The sequence below is a fragment of the Xiphias gladius genome, chromosome 20 (assembly GCF_016859285.1).
Source record: "Xiphias gladius isolate SHS-SW01 ecotype Sanya breed wild chromosome 20, ASM1685928v1, whole genome shotgun sequence".
Classification (NCBI taxonomy): domain Eukaryota; kingdom Metazoa; phylum Chordata; class Actinopteri; order Istiophoriformes; family Xiphiidae; genus Xiphias; species Xiphias gladius.
In genome coordinates this window covers 2,998,350-3,025,739 of record NC_053419.1, presented here as the reverse complement: position 1 = coordinate 3,025,739, position 27,390 = coordinate 2,998,350, and the positions used below count along the sequence as shown (strand labels likewise).

The 27,390-nt window shown below is 39.8% G+C and overlaps 1 protein-coding gene across 1 annotated transcript in view; it reads right to left on the bottom strand.

The window, feature by feature from the left end:
• Positions 1 to 27,390, bottom strand: part of dcc (DCC netrin 1 receptor) — a 306,576-nt gene that overhangs the window by 142,046 nt on the left and 137,140 nt on the right. Inside the window, exons 6-9 of the mRNA XM_040158011.1 lie at positions 25,450 to 25,600; positions 24,622 to 24,758; positions 4,818 to 4,972; positions 2,422 to 2,542 (exon numbers count right to left, since the gene is read on the bottom strand). Coding sequence (XP_040013945.1) covers positions 2,422 to 2,542; positions 4,818 to 4,972; positions 24,622 to 24,758; positions 25,450 to 25,600 — 564 coding nt within the window. The remainder of the gene's footprint in view (positions 1 to 2,421; positions 2,543 to 4,817; positions 4,973 to 24,621; positions 24,759 to 25,449; positions 25,601 to 27,390) is intronic.

Here is a 27,390-nt window from a genome sequence, read left to right as displayed (position 1 = left end):
GATCAAGAGGCCTGACTTTGTCAAGGGTAACAAGGTGGTATGCTGACAATAACACACACACACACACACACACACACATCGGCCGTGATTTCTCGTGGGAATGTCTGATTGGCCACTGTGAGCCTGCTGGGATGCTTGGTTCCCGTGGCGATAGTAACCAAGCGATAACACCGACCATCTGACCCTCTTAATGTCCGCGTGTGTGTGTGTGTGTGTTGCCATCTGTGCTGTTGGCTCAGGGGAGGAGCAACACACTGAACAGTGATTAAAGCGGAGACAAAGAATGAAAGAAAGAAAACAAGAAAGGAGGAAGGAGAGGTACGGCGTATGCAGGTGAAAGCACTGATAACTCTCCATTTTGAGACACTGACAACCGAGGGGCTTCAAGTCTGTTCCAGTGCTTTTGTTTTCCTCATATGACCAGAATGTTTGTTCTCACGAGATTCTGAAGGCTTTTACTCATTACTACTTCTATAACCAGGGTCGAGTCAGCTACACAGTCAGAAATTCAGCTAGTTAGCTAATAGTAACTAGTTAGTTAGCACAAGTATGACTACTAGATTACTGGTATGATATTTCTTCAGCCAGTTATATAGTCAGCTCGCCAGTCAGTCAGTCCATTAGTTAGTTGGCTAATTATTATATTAGCTATTCAGTTGCTTAGTTAGTTATTTAACTGTGTATGTTTGAAATTGAAATTGGCTTCAAAGTGGTTGGTTAATTAGTTTTTTTGTCAGTTAGTCAATCGCAGAGTTATTTGGTTAGTTAGCTAACCAGTGTGCTGGCAATTTAGGCAGTCACTGGTATATCAGTGAATCAGTTAGTCGCTGAGCTAGTTAGTGAGCTGTCTGTTTGATGCATTCTTAAGTTAGTTTGGTGGTTGGTTAGTTCGATCTTTTAGTCAGTGCAGTGAGTCAGTCACAGTCATTTGAGTAGTCAGTTAGCTAAGCTGAATGTTTGTCAGCTAGGTGGAAGACTGGTGTATTAAGACTGATTTGAAAGCTGCTTCTGCTGTTTACATGAGCACACATGTCCTGGTTTCTTTCAGAATGATCCCTTTACATATTCAGGTTTTCTATGACAGCCTTAGCCAGGTTCTTCATACGAGGGATCTTACAGACACCGGGTCAGAGTCACAATAATATACAGTGCGAATATAACTGTGCTCAATGCCCCCCCCCCTATCTATAACACACACACAAACACTCACACATACTCACACACACACAGCCGCTGGTCCATTTAGATGCAGATGTGCTGACTCAAATGTTCTGCAGACTGGCTGAGCTGTTCACATATTCATCTCATTCTCTCTCTCTCTGTGTTTGTGTGTGTCAGATGGTACTAACTGCTGTCACATTACAAGACGAACTGAATTTTTAACCCCAACACAAACAACCACACAACACAACAAACAGTGACTTTGCCAGCACCAATTGACTCCTGCTGTTCTCTCAGCTGGTGTCTGACTGACTCTGTAATCTGATTACTGAGAATATGAGCATCAGAAAAGAGCGCCTCCGCCAGGGAGAAAAATCACTGACTCGCTCTTTGGTGATAATTTGTAAACCAAACCTGGGCCATTTTGTGACGTCGTGAAACTATGAACATGTGGAAGGACAGGGCGTGGTAAGCATTCAACCAAACAAAGCAGTTTTAATATCTCTGTTCTGTGTGGTCAACATCAAACTGCTCAGCTGTGACAGACTCAATAGTCCTGCTTGAATCTCTATGTATGGAATGACCTGCACTCATAAAGGAGAAAAAAAAAACATCTATTTCTTAGTTATGACTTCTTTAACTAACTGTGACTTGTGTCACTTTCAGTTATGACTCCGTAACTCATGATCATGACTCCTGCAACTTAAATTGTAATTATGTCTTCCGTAATACATCATTTTGATTTCCATAACTCTTAATTATGACTGACTGAACTCGTAATTACCTCTTCTAATACACATAATTATGATTTCTATAACAAGTAATTCGGAGTTCCATAAGTCATAAGTATGACCTGTATAACTTTATCATGATTTCTGTAACTCAGGATTATGACCTTGGTAACTCTTAATTTTAACTTCTTGAAACATGCAACAGTTACTTTTCTAAGTAAATTGTAATTATGACTTGAGGCTCACTCAGTTTGAAAAATGATCTTCAAAGAATATTATTATTATCCAACCAACATTTTTCACCAACAGGACTAACTACTGTATCACAATGAAAAAAAGAGATTGAAAAAAAATGAACAAAACTGACCAGAAAGTTGGAAATCAAGTGATCTCGAGGAAACACAACAAAGTCAGAGATGAAATGATATCATGACAGAATTTAAGTTGACAGGTGATGGTAGCACGTTGTGTTTATCGATGAGCAACAATGGGGACATCGCACCTATCGGTTGTGTGTTTGTGTTCCTACCTGGCTCTCGGAGCAGCAGCTGAGCCATCGCCTGTGAGCTGCCGGCTGAGTTTTCAGCGATACACTGATAAAATCCTTCATCGGACTTCACCAAACCCAAAATCTGCAGGTTACTGCCATCCTGAAACAAACACAAACATCACGTCAATAAATAAAATTTAAGACATACACACACACAAGTCTGGTTTAGACCATCATACAAACAAGAAATCATTTATAAAACCAAAAAAAAAGTGTGTATGAGAGAGGGAGGGAATGTGTATGAGTGTACGTGTGTGTGCATGTTTGTGTCATCGCTTTACAGAAGATTATGAGATTACGGATTATGAGTGATGCCCATATTGTGAGATTATGAAAAAACAACAACAGAATCATGCCTCACTCTCTCTTTTTAACACAAATACTGTTTTCATTCACTATTTCATTCCTATCGCTCCTTGAAGTTTTTTTGATATCGCTGTCACCGTATCATTGATTAAAATTAAACAATGATTTATGGAATATTTAGCATCAATGTTGCTCTTTTCTTTTTTGACTGTAAATATTGACCTTCAAGAATATAGCTGAATATAGGTGAAAAATGCACCTTAAAATTGAGGAAACAGACCAAACAACACACCAAACTCACTGGTCAGTGATTTCCGGTGGCAGATGACTCCGCAAATTCCACAAGAATGCAAACTATTGCGTTTGTTTGTACCAACACCTGCTACGAATGTCATTGCTCCCTTAAATGGGCATTATCTATTGTCACTTGCAGCATAGATGTGGATTAATGGGGCCTTACTTCCCCTAATAGTCGGCTCAGCGGGCTGTTATTATGCGCTGGAACTTCGTCATGGTGACTATCGGCTTGACACAGGAGACCAAAAAGCTGTCTCCCATTTGAAAGTCCTCTGTTTTGTCATCTCCCCCATCCAACCCGACCTCCTCCCTGTGTGGAGTTTGTTGCTCTTTATTCGACGCCAACAATGCCACAATGACTTTTGCTCCTGTTGTAATTACTATGGCAGCTGGAGGCTGCCTAAATAGAAAACGGAGCTATGCGTTAGCTTCTTGGATAGCTGACTTATGATTGTTTGTCAGGGGAGGACAGTGTCGATGATATGTGCCTTCTGGCTTACTGGTAAGTGCAGTTTGTCCCTTCTGAAGTATAATTATGGAAGTAATGACAAATGGTAAAAACCATCGAATGGAGTGATAACATTTGAAATGGATGGCAGCAAAACCACATGGAGAGCAGACAGCGGTTTGCATTATTTATATGCAGTGACATTTGCACTGAAAAGGCAGAAAAAGGAGGAAAAGGTTTGGGAGAGATCCTGGATGGAGAGGCATCTAGGGCTGTAGAGCCTACAGAGGAAAGTTGAGTGAACTTTGTAAAACGAAGCTAAGTTCAGGAAAAGTCATTTATTTACTGGTATGTCTACCTCTGGAGACACATAAGGGATCTGAAGACTTAAGTTTAGAATCTTGACATATCACACACTATAGCTGTAAGCTGTCAGCACCAGCTTACCCAGACTGAAAGAGAGCCATTCCAACTTAATCACACAAATCCTATTCATAATCAGCTCACCAGTTGTAATATGTGTAGAACACGAAAAAAAAAATAAATCTAATAACAATGATAAAGTATGAGTGAGTGTGCAGCTTCCCCCTCAAACAAACATCTGTACAGAAAGTGGGAGTTGAGACGGTAGCTAAACAGCATTCAAAAAGAAAAAAAAAAACAAAACCAGCAAAGCAAAAGAGACTATAAGTAATCATTTAATGAAAACAGTATTTGTATTTAAAAGAGAAACTCAGAGCTGCAGAATTATGATTCACTATTTGAGAATTTATGGAAACATCTGATACAAAAACTTTGTTTCAGGGTGTTTTATTTTTTGCTGATCATGTATCAATAAGAGGTCAGCACATATGCTGACTGTTATTTGTTATCTGAGTGACTTGTATTTTTGTTAATGAACATTGTTATTGTCGTATATTTAATTGTGTTTTGTAGGAAAATATATTCATTATAAACAATGTATGTTTCGACTTTTGCATTAGAGGGATTTCAAAAATATTCAAAAATGTAAAAAAAAGAATCCATTACATTTTTAAAACATTACTTTTTTCATAAATTTGTGACTTTATTTTATTTCATTTCATTTCATTTCATTTCATTTCATTTCATTTCATTTTATTTTATTTTATTTTATTTTATTTTATTTTATTTTATTTTCATTTCATTTAATTATTTATTTTTACAGGTACAGGCTGTCTCCAGCTGCAGATTCAGACAGATAGTTTCCACATACTGATTAAAAGTAGATTTCCTCCATTCAGATGTATGGGTGCAATATATGTATACAGTATACGTATATGTTTCTAGGTTCTGTTTGACTCACCACTATCTGAAAGTAGTCGCTGGGAATGACTTCTTCTCCGTTCTTCATCCAGCGGACCGTCGGTGGTGGGTTCCCTGTTACGGCACACTCCAGCTCAATGTCAGTGGACTCGTAGGCGTACGTGTTGGTTGGGTAGTTCAGGAACTGAGGGGGCACTGCAGTAATACACGAGATAATACAACACATAAACAACAAAGGAACAGCCCATCCCCACTTCATCTCCTTGCTGGAAGGACTCTGAGTCAGCCAATGAATCAGCCACAGTGTTGCTACTATATTTGTTGTTCAGTGTCGTTCAGCAACTTTACTTTCCCTCAGGACTGTGTTTCACATTAGTGAGTTTCTGTAATCACCTCAGTTATTTACAGACTAATTAATACAATTAAAAACTCTTCAGTTGCAGTCCACAGTTTATTGAAGTGCTGAATGTGTTTGATCTCACTACCCTCCATGGGTCATCATATCTTCATCTTCACATGGTCAGCTACAAATTCATTTGACATTTTCAGGTAATAATCCGCGGGCTGCTGCTGATTTTTCAGACAGAAAGTCTACATTTAAGCCGCTACTGAAAGGTTAACACAGCAGTGAAAGATTACAGGTAGTTTGGTTTTTGGTTGAGTCAGGATATGTAAGATGAGGAATCAATATTTTCATTATATCTGTTTTCTGTGCACTCCTGAAACAAAACAATGTCTGCTGTTGATGTGACTGGACAAAACATTACACTGAAAAAGTCATGAGATTTCAGAAGGACTGATGAACTATTTCATCTATAGGTTTTAAACACAATGAAGCATGGTTTCAGCATGTTTGTAACATTATGTTTTAAACATGTTACAATCCCACTGTCCTTCCAGTGGGAAAGTTATTACATTACATTACAGAGTTATTTTGTATGGTTAAACCAATATAACTTTATTTTCATTTCTGGTGGAGATTCAGAAGTTTCCGAAGATACCAAAATGTCAGGTTGAAGTTTAAAACGATGCACAAGACATGTGACATGTCTTGTGCACAGAGATGAGACAGAGACGCAGAACAAGTTAATTATTTCCGAATTTTAAAAAAAGAGCATTGTGCTTTATTGTCTTTGACAAATGTTCATTTGGCGTGTTCTGTAACTGTAAATATAAATATTACCAGAAAAATTAAGTTGGAAATATCTTCTTTTCATCCCTGAGTCCAATAACACCAACGACCTTCACCAATAAGATAAGGAAGCCTGTTAGTAACTTTAGAGGCGAAACCTAGAGCAAAAAAAAGCTTAATATTTAACAGCCAGAAATGAGAGGGGCATTGATCTTTTCCTCTAACTCTCAGCAAGAGAGGGAATAAGCATATTTCCCCAAATATTCCTTTAAAGGATACTATATACTTTACTATATCTAAGTTTTCTTTATTGCCCAACTAGGTGTCTGGCCTGGAGCGGGTGGTGGTGGTGCTGGTTGTCGCTTGCCAAGAGCTTTGGCCATCATTGTGTTTACCAGACAAGAGGTTACAATATGCCCTCTGGCAGCGCTTCTTCTTCATCCTCACATGTTGGACTGACGACAGACTGGACGCTACAGTGACTCACTATCGCAAAGTACTAGTATGAGACAGTACAGGCCGGGGCTAGCGGGTTAGCATGCAAACCTGCTAGGCCCGGCTAGTGATAGAAATAGAAGCAAAATAGGAGTCAGCATTGGTGTTGCTTTCCACCGCTGGAGACAGCTCTTGGTGAGTAAAGGAATGAAGTTTGATGCTGAACTTGCAGCGTTTCTTCTAGACTGGTAAGTTTACAGCTGTTCATGTTAACGTGGGCATGTGGCAAAAGAAAAAACTTTAGCACCTTGAAATTTGAAACTTTTTTTTTTGAAACCCTGTGTAAGGGAAGTGAACGGATGGATACAGAGTCAAACACGTTGAGGTACAAGCTAATGTGACTGCTGGTAAGCAGGCTCACTAGACTGTAAACAGATAGGCAGGAGAAGTCCGGTGGCTGCCATGTCGTTGAATGTCATTACTAAAACTGCTGCGGCAGCTCATGAATGTGAGAGCAGAGATGTGGGGCAGAAGCCATTTTGAGCCTCAACAGAGAAAAGGACGAAGCCTGAAGAGGCTCATGTAGCACTGAGTGCCACAGCAATACTGTCAGCGCTCCAAGACAACAAACATTCTGCCTGTCAGCAAACACAAACACACACACACACACACACTCACAGAGGAACGTCCTCTAACTGTCAACAAACTGACAAATACAATTTTGATGTCACGGCTTCCTGAGCACTGTTATATAAACACACAAAGAAAAATTTATGGCCAAAAGTGTGTGGAAAACAGAGCACTACACCTATATGTGATTGTTGAACATGTCTGAAAAAGAAGGGAAGGAAGGTGAGATACAATCAAGAAAAAAGAAAGACAAGCAGGTAGGAGGGCGGGAGGGGATGAAAGAGAAAAAGGACAGAGAAAGAAAGAATGCTGAGAGGTTTCAAAAATTTAAGGAAGGGAATACAGAACCACAAAAAAATACAGAGAGAATGGCAGAGGAGTAAAAGGAAGTAAAGATATAAAGGAGTCAGGAAACAGGAAGGGGGGTGAGCGGAAACAGTGAAAGAGAAGAGCATATATAAAGAGAAAAGAGATGGCTGAGGAAGAGGGGGGAAATGATAGTAACAGTTGGAAAAAAGAAATGAACGGAGAAATAAAAGAGAACAAGATAAGAAGAGAGGAAAGGTAGAAAGTTAGTAGAGGTGAGTTGTGTATGTGTGTCTCCCATCAATACATCATTATCTGGAGGTGTAACTTTATCACTGCAGTAATGCTCTAATTAAGAGCTAACGATTTCCTTTAAACTCTGAGCTGCTGCAGCTTCACCACATCATCAACTACACACTGATACACAAACAACACAGACTACTACATGTGGCCAGGAATTAGTCTGAGACGCTAAACACCAGAAACACAGGAAAACAGATCTAAACCAATCAGCAGCCACCCCATTTGAGGGTTGGAGTCGGAGCTGAAGCAGGTTCAGATGCAGTTCCTCCATCGTCCACTAGATGCTGCTTTGGTAAAACTCTGACCATATTGAAGTGAATGGGAAAACCCGCAAATTCTCTCTACAGATACAAAATCAGTACAGTTTTTCAGCTATGTCCCAGTTCCTTAGTACATACTAACGGTACACAACATGTGCTGGATGATAATCGTCACAGTCTACTGTTCCTGCAAATCGATGTACTTTACGGCTATATAGTAACAGGAAATTATGCAATACATGCGCTGTCAGACATCAGTGAAACAGTGGCTTTAGAGCGTCCCTGCCAATTTCAATTTATATTTACTTTTACTCCTTTGGCAGACATTTTTATCCAAAGCGACTTACATGTGAGGGACAACACTGAAGCTTCAGTACAGTAGGAGACCTTTAAGTAGGTTCTAAGTACTGGATCTATTCAAAAGACAACGTGCAAGGAGATCAGGGAAGGAAGTGCACAGTAAATGCTAGTTCGGCATTTTAGAGTGTTAGAGGTGTTAAGAGAGGAGGTACTCTCAGAAGAGATGAGTCTTCAAGAGCTTCTTGAAGACAGAGAAGGACATCCCTGCTCCAATAAAATTTGGCAGCTCATTCCATCATCGAGGAACTCCAAACGAGAACAGTCTGGACTGTGATTGCCTTGTGTGCAGGGATAACAATGCCAGACGACATTTCTTGGAGCAACGCAGTGACCGATTAGTGACTTGAATTTGTTTCGGGCAGCCATGGGTAGCCAGTGGAGGTCAATGAGCAGCGGAGTGACGTGTGTCCTTTTAGGATGATCACAAACCAGACACGCTGCCGCGTTCTGAACCATCTGTAAGGGTTTAACTGTGCATGAAGGGAGGCCTGCTAGTCGAGGTGGGAGATAACCATGGCCTGTACCAAGAGTTGGCTGGCGTACTGAGCCAGATAAGGCCTGATTTTTCTTATTTTGTGTTGTGCAATGTGGCAATTAAACTTCAACAAATAACAGCCAGATGTTTCTCCAAAAATTTGACACTTTATGTTTTTGTTTTCTGAGATCGTTCTGGAGCCGTCTCACCACCACCCAACCCCAATTTTTAACTTTCTCCTCCTGAGACAGTGAAGCCAGCTGTAAAACAATTATCATATTTGTACAATAAGCAACACTTTGTGCAATGTATGAAAAATAAGTCTAACAAACCATAAATGTAGGATAATTATAACCTGTCATTATTTTCAAATAGAGTGAAATGGTGTAGAGCTGAATTTGGAATCAGCTAGATTATTCATTCTACGATAATAATGTCAGTAATGTATTATGGAAAACTGTCCTTGAATCTGCATCTTACTGATGCAGTCACATCTGCTGACATTTCAGAAGACAGCCAATGTCACCATTCAAAACCTCCTGTAAGCTCTTTCTTACTGTATATCAGAAGTTTGTCAGACTGTTGCTTGGTTCGGTTATCCTCCCGTTTTGTGTAATTTCTATTGTGCAAAAATATTTTCTTGTAACTTATTTGTTTTGGCCCCTAGTCAGAGCACATTGTAGTTAAGCAGTAGACCAAAGGATGTGCAGTGAACCATGGCTTCACCTTCAAGCAACATGTTAAAAACTCCATTTTTGGCACGCCGGAGTATGGATTTTGAGTGTACGATGGTTTCCCTTGAAATACCATAATGCTCAAATCTTTTTACAGTTGGGACAATAGTATTCATCAATAGCACACTGAAAATCAATATTTTGTTTAGTCTTGTTTGATAGTTTTTCCAGTGTGAATGTAATGAAGACTGAAACCTGCGTAGAATTAGTGTGTAGTATGGATTTTGGATATGCTGACTGTTTCAGATTCACCCTGGTTCAATCAACAGTTTGATCACTGATTCTCATTAAATTTAAATCAGACTTTGATCATAAAATTGAAGAAAAAAAACAAATAAAATTGTTTATGATTTCATTCTGAAAAGTTTAAGCGAAGCTCCATGACTGTAATGGATGGGCTCTTTTCCTCTGTGGAGCCAATCAAAAAAAATCACAAAATGTCCGATTCTGAAGGATGACGATGTGTTTACTTTTTACCTGTGGCCATGTTAAGTGACAAATTCCAGGATAATTTATTTTCATAATACATATTCTCTCTGATCTGTTTTATCTTTAATCTCTAAACCCTTTGGCTGTTTCTCAAAAGTTAAAATAAAGACGAAAAGTTGTCTGTTTCTTTGTCTTCAGCAGTCTCCCTCGTTACAATGGACGGCGACTGCTCACCTATTAGCTTATGTTGAGGGAATTCCCTGAGTGTCCATTGATTGTTTGGATTTTGTTTTTCTAAAGAGCTTTAACACTGATTACCTGGTCATCCGAGAAGACATGTTTACGAAAGTATTTGTGTTTCCAGGTGGGTTCTTTGTGATAGTAACTACAACAGGCAGGACACCCCGTTAATACGATTCTATTTTCTGCTGAAACAGCTGAGAACAACCATTGATATGGTGATTGCATCAACGACCAGCTGACCTCCATCAGACACAACACGTCTGACTCCACTTTGCCTCGATACACACACTCTCACCTGGATTGTCATTTATAACTGACATGATAACTGACAATTATTTAGAATGTTCAGTCAAATAATAAAACAGTTATTGCTGTCCAATAAGATGAGTTGGAAACAGTAAGGAAAGAATGAGGTCTGTCTCTCTCTCTCTCTCACACACACACACACACACACACACACACATACACACACACAGACACGGTATCAGTGATGCCGCCTCTCTATAGCGGCACCATAATAACTTCCAGTGAGCATTCAAATGGAAATCTGCTCCATCATTCATTTCAATCAACATCTGCTCTGTGTGCATGTGTGTGTGTGTGTGTGTGTGTGTGATGACAGTACCCCGTGAAGGACATTCACACTCACACACACACACACACACACACACACACACACACACACACACACACACACACACACACACACACACACACACACAGCTAAAGCTTTAGATACACACACAAACATACACTCACAGAACAGAAACTTGTTAGCAACGTCTTTCAATCTGTGTTTAACCACCAATTATCTGTCATTAAATACATCCACAGAGACTCAGTACACACTCATCCCTTATCGTTCACTCTGTGGACATGATGTCTGAAATATTTAACGGGCTGTAAAGCCCCTATTATTCAAGAGTGACGGGCTAACATTACTAGATAACCTTGATGGGGACCCTGTCAGTATGACACCATCAAGATTATTTCGTCAGACTTGACAAGGCTCCTTCAGAGCCACAGAAAACATTATGCAACTGTCTTTACATGCTGTTAATAAATGCAGCGCTTGGTTCAAAAACTACGCTTCCTACAAAACGTATTTGTCGTTGCAGTTTAGTTGTATAGAAATGTCATTTCTAGGCAACAGGGTTGGGAGTGGAGTAGAAGACAACATAAAATTAAAAGTTTTATTACATCCGTATTGTACTTAAGTAGAGTACCTGAGTAAATGCAGGGCGTCACTTTCCAGCAAATGCAGTAAACTGCCTAAAATTTAATGTCCGCAGACGATCAATGGCCCAAAAATGAGGCCTTCTATGCAGTATCTACTATATGTGTTCTTATTCATTTTTTTGCAGCTGAGGAAATCAGAAAAGGTTTTCTCCGCATTTGTGTAAATCTCTTTGTTGTCGTACAACAGCTGACACTGAAAACAAATAATTGTCTATTAAACTGAGGCACTTTTCTGCCTTCATTTCTCAGCAGAGTCACACCAAAGAGATCCAATTCAGTACAGGGCTTCTCAATGCAGGAATCATCTTTCTCCCTGTGCATTTTTTTCACAAAGACTCATTTTCAACACAGCCACTGAGCGGGCACAAAACACATCTGAATGGTAATCAAACTGCAAACTGTACGGCAATGATGGTATCAAGGTAGTTAGTATGTTGTTTGCTCTGTCCAAAAACTTTCCCATTGTGGCTATGAAAAAAAAACAGTGCTACATAGAGAGGCCTTTCTTTTCATGTTTGGCATGGATATTTGTGAGTGAATAGAAGCTCACTCTTTAGTTAAGGTGATGATTTTTTTATTACAGAGAGAGCAGAGAGACGAGTGATTACAGCATCAATGAAGGTCAACACACCAGGGAAAATCTTAAAAAAAATCTCTGGAAATGAAATAATAAAATAGTGGATGGGCCTTTATTTACCTCAACTGCAGAGAGAACTAGGCTTTCATTTGAAATGATGTTAGAAATAGGCTTTTACTTCTAATCCCCTGTTTTAAATGTCGATTTTATGATATTTTTAGTATGAAGCATTCCTGCTTTCGGATCTGCTGCTGTCTTAGTTTATTATTGATACTGCTTGCTCCTGCATGTTCACCTGTTTACTAATTCCATCAGTACAACAAAAGAATCATGTCACACTCACCACCCTCATCACCGTGTGTTTTTTTTTAACACAAATACTGTTTTCATTCACTCACTAAATTGAATAGCTTCTATAGCTTTTTTGTTGAGCGGCTGGCACTGAAACACATTTAATGCAAATTAAAAGCGCAAACTGCCGGTAGACATGAAACATGAAACATCTGCAGGACGTGTCAAGATTAACAATGATTCAAAAAATGGCAAAATAAAAGCAATTAGAAATAACCAAATGTACCTTATACCAAATGTATTCTATATTCTGCTGTTATACTATACTGTATAGTACAGTATAGTATATTATTGTAAGGTATAGTACATATAGGTACTTGGGCAATATCACAAGCACCCAAATATCGTTATGTCCTGGTTATCTGATCTATAACTACTTATCTGTTTTATTCAGTATGAATATGTCCTGGTCAGTATTATGTTCATTTCAATACAAACATATTCTGCAGCATCGATTGTTTGCATAGTTCCTGCTGAACATGCTGTATAAACAGAGTAAAACCTATACAGCTTACTTTTATTGCATGTCATCAGTTTTTCCTGTAATATGATTGGCTGTGGGGCGGGTTTTTGGGCAAGGCAGGTAAGCGAGCAGCAGAAAGGTGAGTGAGAAAGAAGATGAGAAATAATCGTGATCACACGGTGTAAACTGGCATTTTGTAAATCGCATAGAAGTAAAGCGTGTTAGACTGAAAACAATTTTTCCATTTGGCCTGCGACGATCAGCCATCAGCCCACCAGTCCATTCCACCACATCTGGAGGTGCAACATTAGGACGCTGTAACTGTGACTCTTCAACTGTTCCCCAGTGTCGACCAGGCTTTTAACAAGGCCTTTGTTTTGTTTTAATTTCCTTTTCTGGTTGCCGGCGTGTATGTATGTGTGGGCCGACATAGTTATTCAGGCATTTCAAGTTTCTATTTGTTTTTCTAATTTTTGTTTTTGTTTTCTTGGATTGTTTTATTTTATTTACTGTTAAAAAGGTACATTAAAAAAAAAAAACAGGTTAAAGGAGCACAAAAGTTATAACTGTGATAACTAAGTAAGCTACAATTTTCTATTGCCATTATTTATTTATTTGTTTATTAGGTGTAAATATTGTTTATCTTAATATTACCATTTTCCCCAGGTTAGTTAGGGAATTTGAGCTATTTGGGGGAAACAGTGCTTTGTGATTTCTGTTAGATACTGAGGTAAAGACAGTGAAGCCTTAGACATACTGTATAGGAAGGAATGCCATACGTAGTTACTGGTTAGCACAATCCAAAATTTACTCCAAACATTTGAATAAGGTCCTAAATGAACTCGGGGCGCTATCCTATAGGAACAGGTAAAAAAAAAAGCGCTACATACAAACGCATGTATTTCCAGCCACCTCCATGTTTTTTTACGAAGGATGAGGGACAGTTGCGCTTTTTGGGGATTCCGTCCGGAGCTGCAGCTCACAGCAGGGAGCCAGACTTCCAGCTGGTTGCCATGGCAGCTGTTTAACGGGCAGCAGCGGTGGTCATTGTGGCGGGATGACACAGTGGATATTTGCACTATCTAATTAGTTAGGCCAGGCTCTTGCTGTCCGACGGCCCTGACCCAAATCCTGTAAGATCATTACAGTCGTGTTCCTGCTGAGCGACGCAGCCGGGCTGCGACACTTGAGGCTGACCTCACATGTCCGTCCGAGCTGGACTTTTCTGTCCGGGAACACATGTGAAGCCAGCACAAAGGTAGCTGCTGCATACAAATAGGCAGGAAGGAGGACACTGACAAACCGACATCATAGTGATGAAGAAACCAACACTGACTGTGAGAGAGCAGTGCAAGGTCAATGGTCAAATAAATGGTCAACGGTAAATGGACTGCACTTATATGGCGCTATTTTAGTCTTATCGACCACTCAAAGCACTTTATACTACATGCTACATTCAACTATTCATACACACATACATGCAGCGTTCTTTTCTATACATAAGGCGCTTTCTATACACACACTCACACACACACACACACACACACACACACAAACACTAATAAACTGATGATATATCAGGGGCAATTTGTGGTTCAGTATCTTGCCCAAGGACACTTTGACATGCGGACTGAATCCGGGGATCGAACCACCACGGACGACCTGCTCTACCTCCTGAGCCACAGCTGCCCATAAGCTGCTGAGTGTAAATAGAAACTGCAGCCTTAAGCCTGATGGTTTAGGTGTAGGAGGTAAGGGAAGAAGGAGGGAGAAGGAGTTGTGATTTCACTTTCAAATCAGTTTGTAGAATGACAGATTGTGCTAAAACTAAAGAATCAATCAGAATGACCTTCAGTTCTCAAATCACCCCCAACCAGCAGTATTTTACATATCAATATCCAAGCACACAGATGGCAGGATTAAGGATGGCAAGAAGAAGGAAACGGACGGCCAGATGACCCGCAAGTAGGAGCAGGAATCTCTTAAGATTCATCACAAATATCCAAACAATCTGCAGTGCCAGGAGGGACGGCCACAGATGGTAAAAATGAACAGATGCCTGTAACTGATCACCTCACACTTTTCACTTTCAAGGGGAGAGAACAAGATGAGGAAGACATTTCCCCACAAGGGTACATGCGGTGAGTCATTTTTGATAATCAGGTGCTGATTTTAAGCTTAAACAGGTCAGTCCTGTCAGGGCCAGGCCGCTGAAAAGTCATGTTAAGTCCTTTTCTTTTTCCCCTCTGTGACTTGATTGAGTTCAAATCCTGGATTACAAAGCTTAAGAAACAAAGACGGGTCAGGTTGATTTGATGCGTCGGCGGGGTCGACCCAGCGAGCGCATTAAAAACCTGAGATCATGCAGAAAGAAATGAGCAGCAGCAGCGCACTGGACAGACTGGGATTATAACATTATGACATTAAACAGTCTGAGCATACGTGCCTAAAGAGCCGGCGACGCTTTAATCTGAAACACCGAACAGTTCGTAAAGAAATGCTGATTGAGTGAGGTTGGGGTGGGTGGTTTACTGAGAAAGCAAGAGAGATTTGGAGACAGGAAGCTGGAAGGAAATGAATTCCACTGTAACAGTTTAAACTGCCCTGTAAGGTCTACAGCGACGTTACATCATCCAACATGCAGCTACTAGCTATCACACTAGTTCTGTGAACCTGCACAGGAATTGGTTGAGAGGTAAGACTGAAAATGCAGACAGATATGTGTTGGATGGATTTGACTAAATCTGAGCTCTTATGGACTGCGTGACAAGTGTTTGCAGATCAGTGTGCATTGTCTGGCTGAAGCAATCCCCCCCCCACCACCATACTATCTATAGACCTGCTGCTGCTATTTATGCACATACAGTGGGGTTGGCAGTCATTTGCTTGCTTACCCCCCTCCTCACCCCTTTCCACCACCCACGAACCCACTTGATCTGCAACAATGTCTGAATGAAGATTTCAGCCATGTCTGTATCTTTTAAAGGGCTTCTCCATTTATTTACTACTGCTCTTCCATAAAGTTAAGAGACTCTTTTGACCAGGGGAAAAGTAGTCCTGGTCTTGGCTGGACTGATGGACGTATTGGTGGATTTGAATCCTCCGTATGTATAAGTGACGACTCCCCTCTCTTTACAGGAGATCTGTGGCCCCAACTCCTCTCTCTCTTCTCTCTCTTTCATGTCATTCAGCTCTGTCTTTTTGAGCTAGCGGCAGCAGGCCTGCTGGTGGATCAGCAGGGGACTTTGGCAGCTAGTTAAATGTTTTCCAAAAAACCCACAGTAATTCACAGAGCCTGAAATTAATCAGGAGAGGAGCCCCACAGGCCACAACCAGAACGGTGTGTGTGTTATTGTGTGTGTATGTTATCTTTCCTAGAGAGGGACTTCATGATTCCACAGCGAAATGAGGCAATCATCACAAACCACAGAGAATAAACTGTTCTGTGTTTTACTGTTGTGAATTAGTCTAAGTGTGTGTTTGTGTGTGTCTGATTGACTGCAGTGCATTTTTTGCTGCATTAACAATGTTTCAATGGAAACTGAACTACTCTTATTTAAAATACAGGCATGTAAAGCTTCATTTCAGATCTGGTTGTGCCGCAGGATTGACTTATTCATTTGAGGTTGCAACAGTGTCATACAATGTCGCTGTTGCAAAAGACCAACCTCAAATGAGTCTGTGATGTCTGCGAAGTAACGAGATCACACCGACAAGCTGAGGATTGATGTCACCGCCTGGTTAAAGGTAAACTGATGGTCACTTTATTGCTCTTTTAACAGACCAAATATAAGCAAAAGAGGATGAGTCCTCAGAGAGGAACTCATACTAAATAATTGTTTTTTACTGGACACATAATCACATAGATTCTTGTTGGCATTAGATGTTAATACAGGGGATTTTTTCCAACAAAATCATAACTGTTTTCTGTTAAAAAATTAGCCTGTACATGTACACACACCTGTCTGCTCAGATTTGAAAGTTTGCATCAGTCTAGCCCCTTCCTGGCTGTAACGAAACAGGCAGGACTCCACGGTCTATTACACATGTTGCTGGTTGCACGGCATTAGCAAGACTGATAAAGCGGTAGTGACAAAACGTCATACATGAACGAGATTTACTCCTCTGCAGTGGCAGTAAACACGGCGTGGAGCCTGCAGATAGCTGTGCTGCAGTCAGAGCTTAACATGATATTTAGGGCTAATGGACAGTAACAGTGTAGCTATTGTATGTTCTGAGACTCCCCCACAGACACACCGTAGAGCCTCTTGTAGCAGAGCTGCTAGCTCAGCTACAACCCAGGTGCCCACACTGTGACCCTCTCGAAGGGTCATAAATGTTCTTCTTGTGACCATCAAAGCTCCACCAGCCTCCCGGTCTGTTCAGCAGACACAGAGAATCTGACAGTAGCTTCGTATGGCTGGTTAGCTGTACTTGCTCTACGTCGCTGTCCATGCTACACTTAGTGGTGGTCAGTCAGCTTCCCCCCTGTCCCCTTACTCTCCACATTATACACTAAGCATCACTTCTTACACTAGTTGTGCCTTCAGTCCTCTGTTGCATTTTGTAAATATGCTGGCAGAGAGGCTTCTAGCAGGATTTGAGGGTGTAGTTACGCTTTAAATCTGCAGCATTTGATATTCTGGAGGACACAAACACCTTTAAATTGGGGCGAATTGAAATGAAATCAGAGGAGGTTTGAATTTTCAGTAATTGTCAAGTCAAAATTTTAAATGTGTTGCGTCCTCTTCGTTTTGTTATGTTAATTTATGCTTCTCAAACAGGACTTCTCAAGCTAATCCCAAGGATCTGTACCAGGGCTGACGCAGGCATATTTTAAAGGACTGGTAGCGGCTAAAATAAAGCAGATCGAAATCTGATCTCCTTTCTTTACTGTACTCTACTCTGTATTATCCAACTCAGCCAGCTTGTGTTGCAGCGCTGCTCTCCTCTATGAAAGCCAGCCAGGCTTTACAGTGAGAGCATTTCATTGCATATGTGAGCGAAAATTAGTGTGTGTGAAAGTGAATTCATATGTGCGGAGCAAGGGACTCTGAGTTCTTAAACCCGGATTGGCAAAATACATAGACTTGCTAAACTGTGACTCTAACTCTCTTCTACTCCTTAGCAAAGAGCAGTATACTAAAATTTCAGGTTAACAGCTTCTCGTTTTTAGCTGTAACAATGAATCATTCTAGATGTGCCAGTTTTCAGAGCCGAGTAATGTGTGTGCCGGCTGAATCGTCATGGCTTACAGGGACACTAAAATGGAATGTTGCAGCAATTTATGTTATTAGATCATATGTGAGGAATAAGCTACAATATGTACCACCACTGTACAACTGAGAGTGAACTCTCCCAGTTAAACTTTCATCCATATCATGCCAAAAATTTACGCTCATTAACTTCATAGCTTTGAACCAGAACCTTTAGTAACTGGATCAAGTCGCTTGTGAAAAATAAGGTATGGCAAATTTAGTAGTCTTTAGTCACTATATTAACAATACTATGACACCTTTTAATACATTATAATAATAATTATATTATAACTATATATCATAATTTGATAGGAAAATTAAAAACATACAGTAGCAACAGTATTATCTCTATAACAACACTCAAACAACGCCATAGCAACACTGTAACACCATAACAACACGATGACACCCTCGTAACAAAACACTTAACAACACTGTGAAAACACTAAATCAACACTATAAGACCCTTACAGTAAAACTATAAACAACTGAAATGCCACAGCAACACTTTAACAACCTTAAGCAAGCTTTACACTGCAAACTGCTTGTCGTACGGTTGGAAAGCTTTGGAAACCCTCTCCCCCCACACCTTTCCGATATCGGATGTGGGGGGGGGGTTATGTATGCATTTTCAAAACCAACGAGCGAACATTCATTCCCATTTCACCTCATGATTGGCCAGCTGTGTGGAGGTAAGAAAAGGAACCAGGGATTAACTTCTCTCTCTATCTCTCATGGCTTTTCATGGGTACAACTAAGGGTAACATTATCAATGTCTTCCAGGAGAGACTGTCTGAAAATGTGTGCTTTTATCCCCGTTTTTTAAATAATATCATGTCTCCCCTCTCTATGACGGCTGGCTTTCACTCCACCTTTCAGTGTAGCCGCTTGGAGCAACTATAAACATTTTTGATTTCAGACATGGTTGGACATCTTATGAGCTAGTTCTGAGAGACCATAAGCCAGTCCACACTGTAAGAAAGCTATGCCGCATTTAACACTAAAGTACCCTTATACACCACTAAAACAAACTATACTGCCACAATACCGCTGTAACATCCTTATAATAACACTATAAAACCATTATATTTAATCTATAAAACACTTATAACAACACTGTAACAGCCTTATGTTGCCGACACTATACAAACACTGTAACACCAGTACATGTTGTAAGAGTAAAATTACTCCAAAAAAAGGACAGATGAATAGTGGCAGTCCCTTCTTTTTTCCTTTAAAACCATCATCGGGAGAAGGCAGAGGTGCCAAGGAAACAATAGCTAAGAAATACTAGGTGTGCCAACAAAAATGAACAAACAATGCTCACATTGTTATCCAAGCAATTTCACTTCTTTCGAGGCTTTTAATCGACTGTTCAAAGACGGTTTATAGCTGCTGGCAGCGAAAAGCTTTGTGCTGTTGCTGTTAAATCTCACAAGCTGTGTAGGCCCGTGACCTCGTCAGCCTAACTGATGTAACTGAGAAATCATCAAGCCTGCCATGTGTCGGTTACGGGACAGTCTCTCGTCCACTGGATGATTTTTTTCCATTACTACCAGCGCTAACATCAGCGGGCTGTGCTGACAGCAGCACAGTGCTTATGATTGATAGCTGCAGTGCTGGGTCTCTTTCTCATTGCTTTCAATAAGCTGCTAACAGGAACCGGCTAACGAGCCAGGCTGCACTCATTATTATCGGAAACAACACAAACATTCGTTATCCTAATCATCTAATCATGGTCACTGCCCTGTGGAGTCAAAACAGACACATGTCCATACATCACCACGCTGTGGATATTCATCAGCTTCTAACTGCCTCCATTTGGAAAAACAAAGTGTAATGGGGCATATTAGCACGACATATTTCTTCTTCATTAGTTGAATGCAAATGCAGGGCAGAGACTGGGGAAGTCAACTGATTACATGCGCAGCCAACATTTACATATATGCATTGTTTATTTTGTCCATGAACTCTTTTTGTATGACCTCAGTAGACCTTTGCCCTCTAACATGACAAACATTTTAGAGAGCATAAACAGTGGGATTTAATTAAAAAAATCCTAAAAATAAATAGCAGATAAAAATGACTTAATGAACAAGTAACTTGTAAAATATCTGTAATACAGCATATATATATATATGTATGTGTGTGTGTGTGTGTGTATATATATATATATATATATATATATATATATATAGAATAATAGCCCTCATATACTTTGCCATTTCTTTGGTCGTTGTACCACCAATTTATCACTTCCTGCAGATGTGTCACATTAAAAGCCTACCAGACAAAGGAGGGGTTGTGCCCTTTGCGATGCTGGAAGGCTTTTGATTTGAAATATCTATGCAGGGAGTGTCAAGCTCCACTAAAAATAGCTTTACAGTGACTTAAAAAATGGCAAATAATTAATAAAATGAAAAAACTATGTGTGAAAAGAGAAACCGAGAGCAGCAGAGTGGTGAGAATGACATGAGCTGTGCTGAAACTTTTAACATTTCGTCTACATGTGTGTATCTGTATGTCTGTAATCCCTGCACAAAAGTCTATAAATATGCAGAGAAAGTGTGGAAATGTCGCATGTAAGTAAACTGTTCACCTTATCAAATATATTTAATTTTAGAGAGAGAGAGATAAAAGGCAGACAGATGGAGGGGTGAATAAATAAATCCAGACTGTTTTCACGGAGAGCTGCAGGCTCGTCATGATAAGAAAATCTCACTTTAAATCCTTGTCTCCCTCAGCTCTGAAATGTATTATCAAAGAAAATTTAAACGGAAGAAATGAGAAAAACAGATTAAAATATGCAAAGTGTAGAGAATCTACAACATCAGCCTCCATGTGTTTATCATAAGTGCTGAAATTACTCAAAATGATCATCCTGAGCACGTTAGTTTCACATCAGCTTCGAAATTTGGATTTCTTTTCACTGATTTCCTTTCTTCCTTCATTTTTCTACTTTGTCTTTTCTCCTGCCTGCCCTACTTTGTCTTTCTCTTTCTTCCATCACTTATATCATCTTTTCTTTCTTTTCTGTAACCACTGGCACATGATGACTAGATGTGCACCACCACTACGAGTTTAGAAAAAGGCTGGTGTTTGGGTGTTGCTGGTTCTTCTCTGTGGGGGGAGCCAGGGAACATGCTACACCCACGTTGGATAGATACTGAGTTTGATGTGTGGTAGAAAATGTAATGTTTGTTTAATGTTTAAAATTTTGAAAATGGTTGCTTTGGCTTGTGTTTGTCAGGACAGAATTTTGATTGTTTCAGTTTTTTAATTGTGTCTTGGTGTTTTGCAGCGACTGCTGGGGGTTGTAAGGTTTATCTTTTTGTTTGATTCATCCATCCACCTCATTATGGCCTGTAAAAGAAAACAGCTGTGTATGTCTGTAGGTTCGCCTGCATATTGGTGCCATCTTGACGCGTGTCAACGCGGTAGGACAATTTACCGTCCACTTTTCCCAGCGTCAATGTCGATAACTCCGCAGAAATGCAGCTACTTTATCACATTTGCTCTGCAGAACACCACAGCCTGTCGACTGTCTGGTGTGTGCTATGGGAGTCAAATACTGCGCTGCTAGATGACACAGATGTGTCTTGCACTTAAAACTCTTTTTCTCACCCCATATTTAAATGTTATTTCAGCCTTCCCTCCTGAGATTTATTGTCAAACCATCAGTTTTGAGGAACACAGGCTTCACGTGGATCCATAGATATTAGTGATTAAATATTATCTGTACATACAGCTGTTCCCCCCTTTACGTTATTCAGCATTAGAACAGAGAGGAAACAAGTTAAATGTGTCACTGAAAGTTGGCTTATAATACAAATTCAGTATCACACGTTGCCAACTCACTCTGCAAATTAAAGGGAAGTGATGCTGTTTATAGTTTTTAGTTTTTAACATTGTTTTATTATTGTGCACACAGGTTCTTCAGTCTGCTTCAATTTGCCATTACCTTGGTAACTGCTTATTCCATTTATAAGCATAGTGTGTGGTTTTGTGACAATTATTGTTCTATTAACATATTAAGTTATTAATGGTGAAAAAAGTTGTAACAACTCAGTATATTTTTACACATTGGGAGATTTTTTTTTTTAATGCAAGGGAAGGGTTCAAAGAGAATATAAATTACACTGGAGAAAGCTTTTGTTTCTTTTACAAGGGAAATATAATTTAAGGCCCCCTCCCAAACCAAATCTTTTTTGTACACTCCCTAAGAGTATTTTAGGTCATACAGTACTTTTCAGAAACATCCGGTGACTTTAAGATGCTCTAAAAGAGTGATAACATGTTTTTTGGGAACCGTGGCGATGGAGTACACTTTATTATCAGATCCCAGATGTGACTTCTGTTTATTGTTCACATCATGTGATGTTTGCAGGCAGCGACTGTTGAGAGCAGAGTGTAAACAGAATCTGAATGTGATGTTAACACAGAGACAGACTCATAGGGGATGCTGAGACAAAGACATGAAACGACAGAGACAAGCAGAGAGGCCCAGCTGGAAGGAGACTCAAAACACCCAAAGGTTAATTTACAGATTTTCTCCTGAGAGTCAAACAAACAACAGCTGCTTCTGTTTGATGTTAACTCTCTGCTCGCAGAAAAAAAAAACTATATCTGTTTTAATAAAGGTACAATCCACGACGCTACTGTAGAAGAAAATAAAAATAGATGTACTTGTTGTCTGATGATAGTCCCTACTTTCAAAATCGTGTTCATCAAAGCTCCAAAAGATATCCTTTTTTTTAACTTTGTGTGCAGATAGCAATACTTTTTACAGTCCTCCCCCTACCATAGGAATACATGAAATAATGATAGAGGAATCAAATATATTCATAAACTGACAACACCAAAACAGATATTTCCTTTGAAAATTTCTCTCGACAAATCCTTTTTAATCCATCAATTTGTTTCCATCATTAGCCATTTTTATGGTGATCACATAGTCTCAATACTATTCACAAACAAATGACAAGTTACATAACTCGTAAAACACAATGCACATTTGCATCTGTCAATCTGTATCAGTATCTGTGGCTCTAATTGACAACATGTATATCAACATTTGTGCGCCAACTTTTTTCACATGAATATCCACGTACATGTGTGGATCCTTCTGAGACTGTTGTACTGCGCTGTTTGTGTGTCACAAAATTCACAAATGCAGGAGGACCAAACACGTCCAGTACTTTTTGGATAATATACTTTTTATCATAAAGACGTTCTTTTACTCAGGCTTTATCCATTATGAGAAGTCACTCGGAGCAATAACTTGACGAGAAAAGACGAGTCGACAGCAGCACCCTTATCGTGAAAACCACCACCATGGCGGGAACACACATTTGATGAAAGTCGCCTTGAAACCACAGCCAAACACACAGATAATAACCACAAGAAGTTTGAATCATTTCTAAACTGAGCAAACGTCACGTTTTAATTTTAATTTGAAAGTGAATAGAATAGAATATGTTTATATTTATTATATTTCTTTTCTGTCTCTGTAGTATAATTCTATCATTTATGGATGGGGATTTTTTTTTCACGCATTTTGTATCCCCTTTCTGATCGGAAAATGTTGCTTTCTGATGTATCGTTTTATCGGATTGGTTTTTATCATATAATGATCAAACTATTTTCTTAGAAATGTTTCATAGGCTTTGTCAATATCTTCTTCATCACATACTCTTTTCCAGTTTTTCATTAATGATTTCTCTCTAAATGAGCTTATGGATTCCTCCGTACTCACCTGTGTTTTAATTTATCGGCATCCTTATGCTCCCATAACCACAGTCATAGATCACAAAAACTGGAAAATGGTCACTGATGTCATTAATTAATAGTCTGCTTACTGTGTTGTCTTCCATATTATTTTAAAACATATTATCTATTAGAGTGTTTTTTGCAAAATGAAAGCAAAAGTACTTTTTATTGTAAAAATGTCTAATTTTTTGTTATTTGTTATGCAAATCCAATAAGAGTACAGCAAAAATATATTTTATGGTGTTTGCTTATAACCATACATTATGATGCTGTTCAAGTGTCTGAATTCACCGGAATGCATGAGCACCTTTAATGTGAATCCACTAGCAGCTGCGGAGCAGTCAGACAATGAATACAAACATGTTTTATTTATGTAAACCTCCCGAAGCAAGCAGACGGCTCTGATTTTCTATTTCATGACAGCATTTGATTCTGGATCTGATTCTCTGTCTGCAGACAGGAGGTTTTCCATCCGTGGAGGGATGTATACAATTTTTTCTTTTACTTTATTTATTTTTATTGTCTTGGGGAGGCTGTTATGGGTTTCCAGTCAGGAATTTTTTTTTTCTTCCATCGGGAGCTTTGAGAAGGGACATGGCATCATTCTTTTATTTTCCACATAACGCTGAACACTGAAGGTGTGTATGTGTGTTCTTGTACTTCTATCTGCATGAGGACCTACATGAATTTTGAACAGAGTGAGGTCCCTGTTAGGGGTATAAAAGTGTTTTAGGGTTAATGTTAAAATTAGGTTGAGGTGGGAGCATCCTGGCTGCCTAGGGTTTTAAGACATTACCATTGTAACCGCAACATCGCTAGTGCAAGTCTACTCTACCAAAATATAGGCAAAAATGCACCCAAAAACTGTGTGTTTGCTCACCCAGCACACTCAGCTCTGTGTGTGCAGTGATGTTGTGGTTCTTGTTGGTGGCTGTACAGCTGTAGCTGCCAGAGTCGTCGTCAGTAACGCTCCTGATGATCAGATTACTGCCCGCCAGCAGGGAGTACTTCTTATTCCTACAGTGACAGGAGGAACGAGGTAGTTTTTATTTTTTCTTTGTGCATTCACCAGCTGATTACTCATGATATACATTAGATATTTAAAGGATAAGTCTGGTTAATTTTTATATTTTCTCATTGTCATTAAATCCCAGGAAAAGACCAAAACCAACATGGTGTTAGTCCATCTTTACCTTCCCTGCTCTGTCATTCTTTAAAAGCTAAGCACTCACATATAGTTTCATTTTTTATCAATCATTGGGTAAACAGGAGGACATGGGTCAAACAGCTAGAAATAGGCCTATTTTCAGTGGCGGATTAATGCACATTTGTTGTTCTAGTGAGTATTTCTTGCGGCGTGACAGTGTATGTGGAACTGAGTCAAAATAAACTGTACAGTGTGTGTTCATGGTAATGAAGGAACATATCAGTCAGTGCAACAGTGTGGTTTATTGACATGTTTTTAGCAGTTTTTGGACAGAAGATACATTCAGTGTTGGTTTGGCTCTGCTCATGGGATTTGTTGACAAGAAAAATAAAGAATATCACTATACTTATATGAATGACTGTGCCATGCTGGGATACCTTTTGGGCTCTAATGGGTAAAACGGGATAATGTTGGTTACCACATGGGTTAAACACGGGTTAACTTAGGCCAATGTGTAATATAAACCCAATCAGTTTGACTGTAACAGTAAATAAGACACACCAGCTCTGGATCAGTTCCTCTCCTCTTCTCCACTGGATGCTTGGAGTCGGGTATCCAGAAGCAGAACATTCAAGCACGGCATCAGTTCCCAGCAGAGCCATTACTCTGGACGGATGCTGGAGGAACTGGAGGTTCCTGCTCACCCCGGGTTCTGAGAGAGAGAGAGACAGAGAGAGAGAGAGAGGGAGAGAGAGAGAGAGAGCGCAAAACAGAGAGGTGGGAGTGAAAATAGAGATTCACTACATGGCCAAAAGTATGTGGACACCTGAAACATGAATCTACTGCTATAACAGCCTCCAGCCTCCACTGTTGAGGATTGTCAGGGATTTGCTCCCCTTCAGCCACAAGAGCATTAGTGAGGTCCAGCACTGATGTTGGGTGATAAGGCCTCACTGGCATTCCAGCTCATACCAACGGTGTTGGATGGGGTTGAGGTCAGGGCTCTCTGTGGCCCAGTCAAGTTCTTCCACACCAAACTGGAAAAACCATTTCTTTATGCACCTGGCTTTGTGCACGGGGACATGGTCATGTTGAAACAGAAAAAGACTGCTGACACAAAGTCTGCAGCACACTATTGCCTAAATTATGTTTGTATGTTGCAGCACAGATACACTTCTGTATCTGTGCATGTCCATAAACATGTCAATATACAGTGACTATGAGAGAATGTGTCAGGATTCAGCTTTGTCTTTTCTTGTCTACCTAGTGAAGTGTAACCCCAACAGGCTGCCATCAAATTCACACACATTCCCTTTTTTCTTTATATTGTCAACTGGTGAGACTTTACCTACAAAAATCAATTAAGATACCCAGCCTCACTGTGAGCTTTCAGCCTCAGAGGGCAGGGAATGCAACAACTGAATCAAAAACAACACATCCTTCTTGTTTAATAAGCATGTAGGCTACTGAAACCCACTGGTCCATTTAACATACAAAGTTTCGGTGTATTTCTGTTATACTGTACATTGTTATGGGGCATTTTCTGAAATGACTTATGCTAAAATTTTTCTTGGGAAACAGTGTCAAAAATCAGGGATCACAATGTGTGCTGTGGAGTATAGGGGAAAAAAAAAAACCTCTAAAGTGGTTCAATGTGCTGCAAAAATATGATGGAAACACCAGGAGGAACCTGGTAAAGACTCAAGAGGTTCTTAAAAGTACATGATTACATGGCCAAGAAACGTCTGCATCGGAATTTTAAGACCAATGTGGCAGTTACTCCTCTGATGGGCAGAGCAGATAATGTCACACTGTCTTTAATCCACTGACGCAGATGACTGTGGGTGTTGGCTTCTGAAAAAACTGACAAAGGCCAAAGCAGAACATCCAGGTCAGGTGGTGTTCGCCCTAAGGTTGGCCTGAGGGCTGGAAATTTCTCAAAGAGGGATGAGACGATTTCCTTCAAGAGAGAGGAAGTTACATCAACACACCCCATGGCACTGACACACAACAATCACTGACATATACACACATGCATACACACATACACACAATAAACACAATGTAAAGCAGTAATACTCCAGGATTCAGGAAGAAAATACAAAAGAAACAGAAACAGAAAACAACATCATCAGCAGCGCCTTGAGTGGTAAACACCACGAGACAAAACCTGAAGAAGCAGGGGAAATGTGAACACAGCATTTTTTTGTTGTTGTTGGTTACAGAGAAGAGAAAAGAGTGGGGGATCACAAAGATAATCACACAACAACTGTGACATCTTTATTGTTTTCATGGACATGCAGCTTAAGGTGGCTGTCAGCAAATCAGATGACACACCGACGGCGCTTGCATCACAATGATGCAGACAACATGCACAAAACATACCCTCCACTGTAGAAAAAGACACAAAACATGCAATTTGTGCCATATGAAATCTAATCGCTGGCTGGATTAAGTTCAGAGGCAACGTTTTTTGTATGAATGAAGCTATAAATGTTTTAA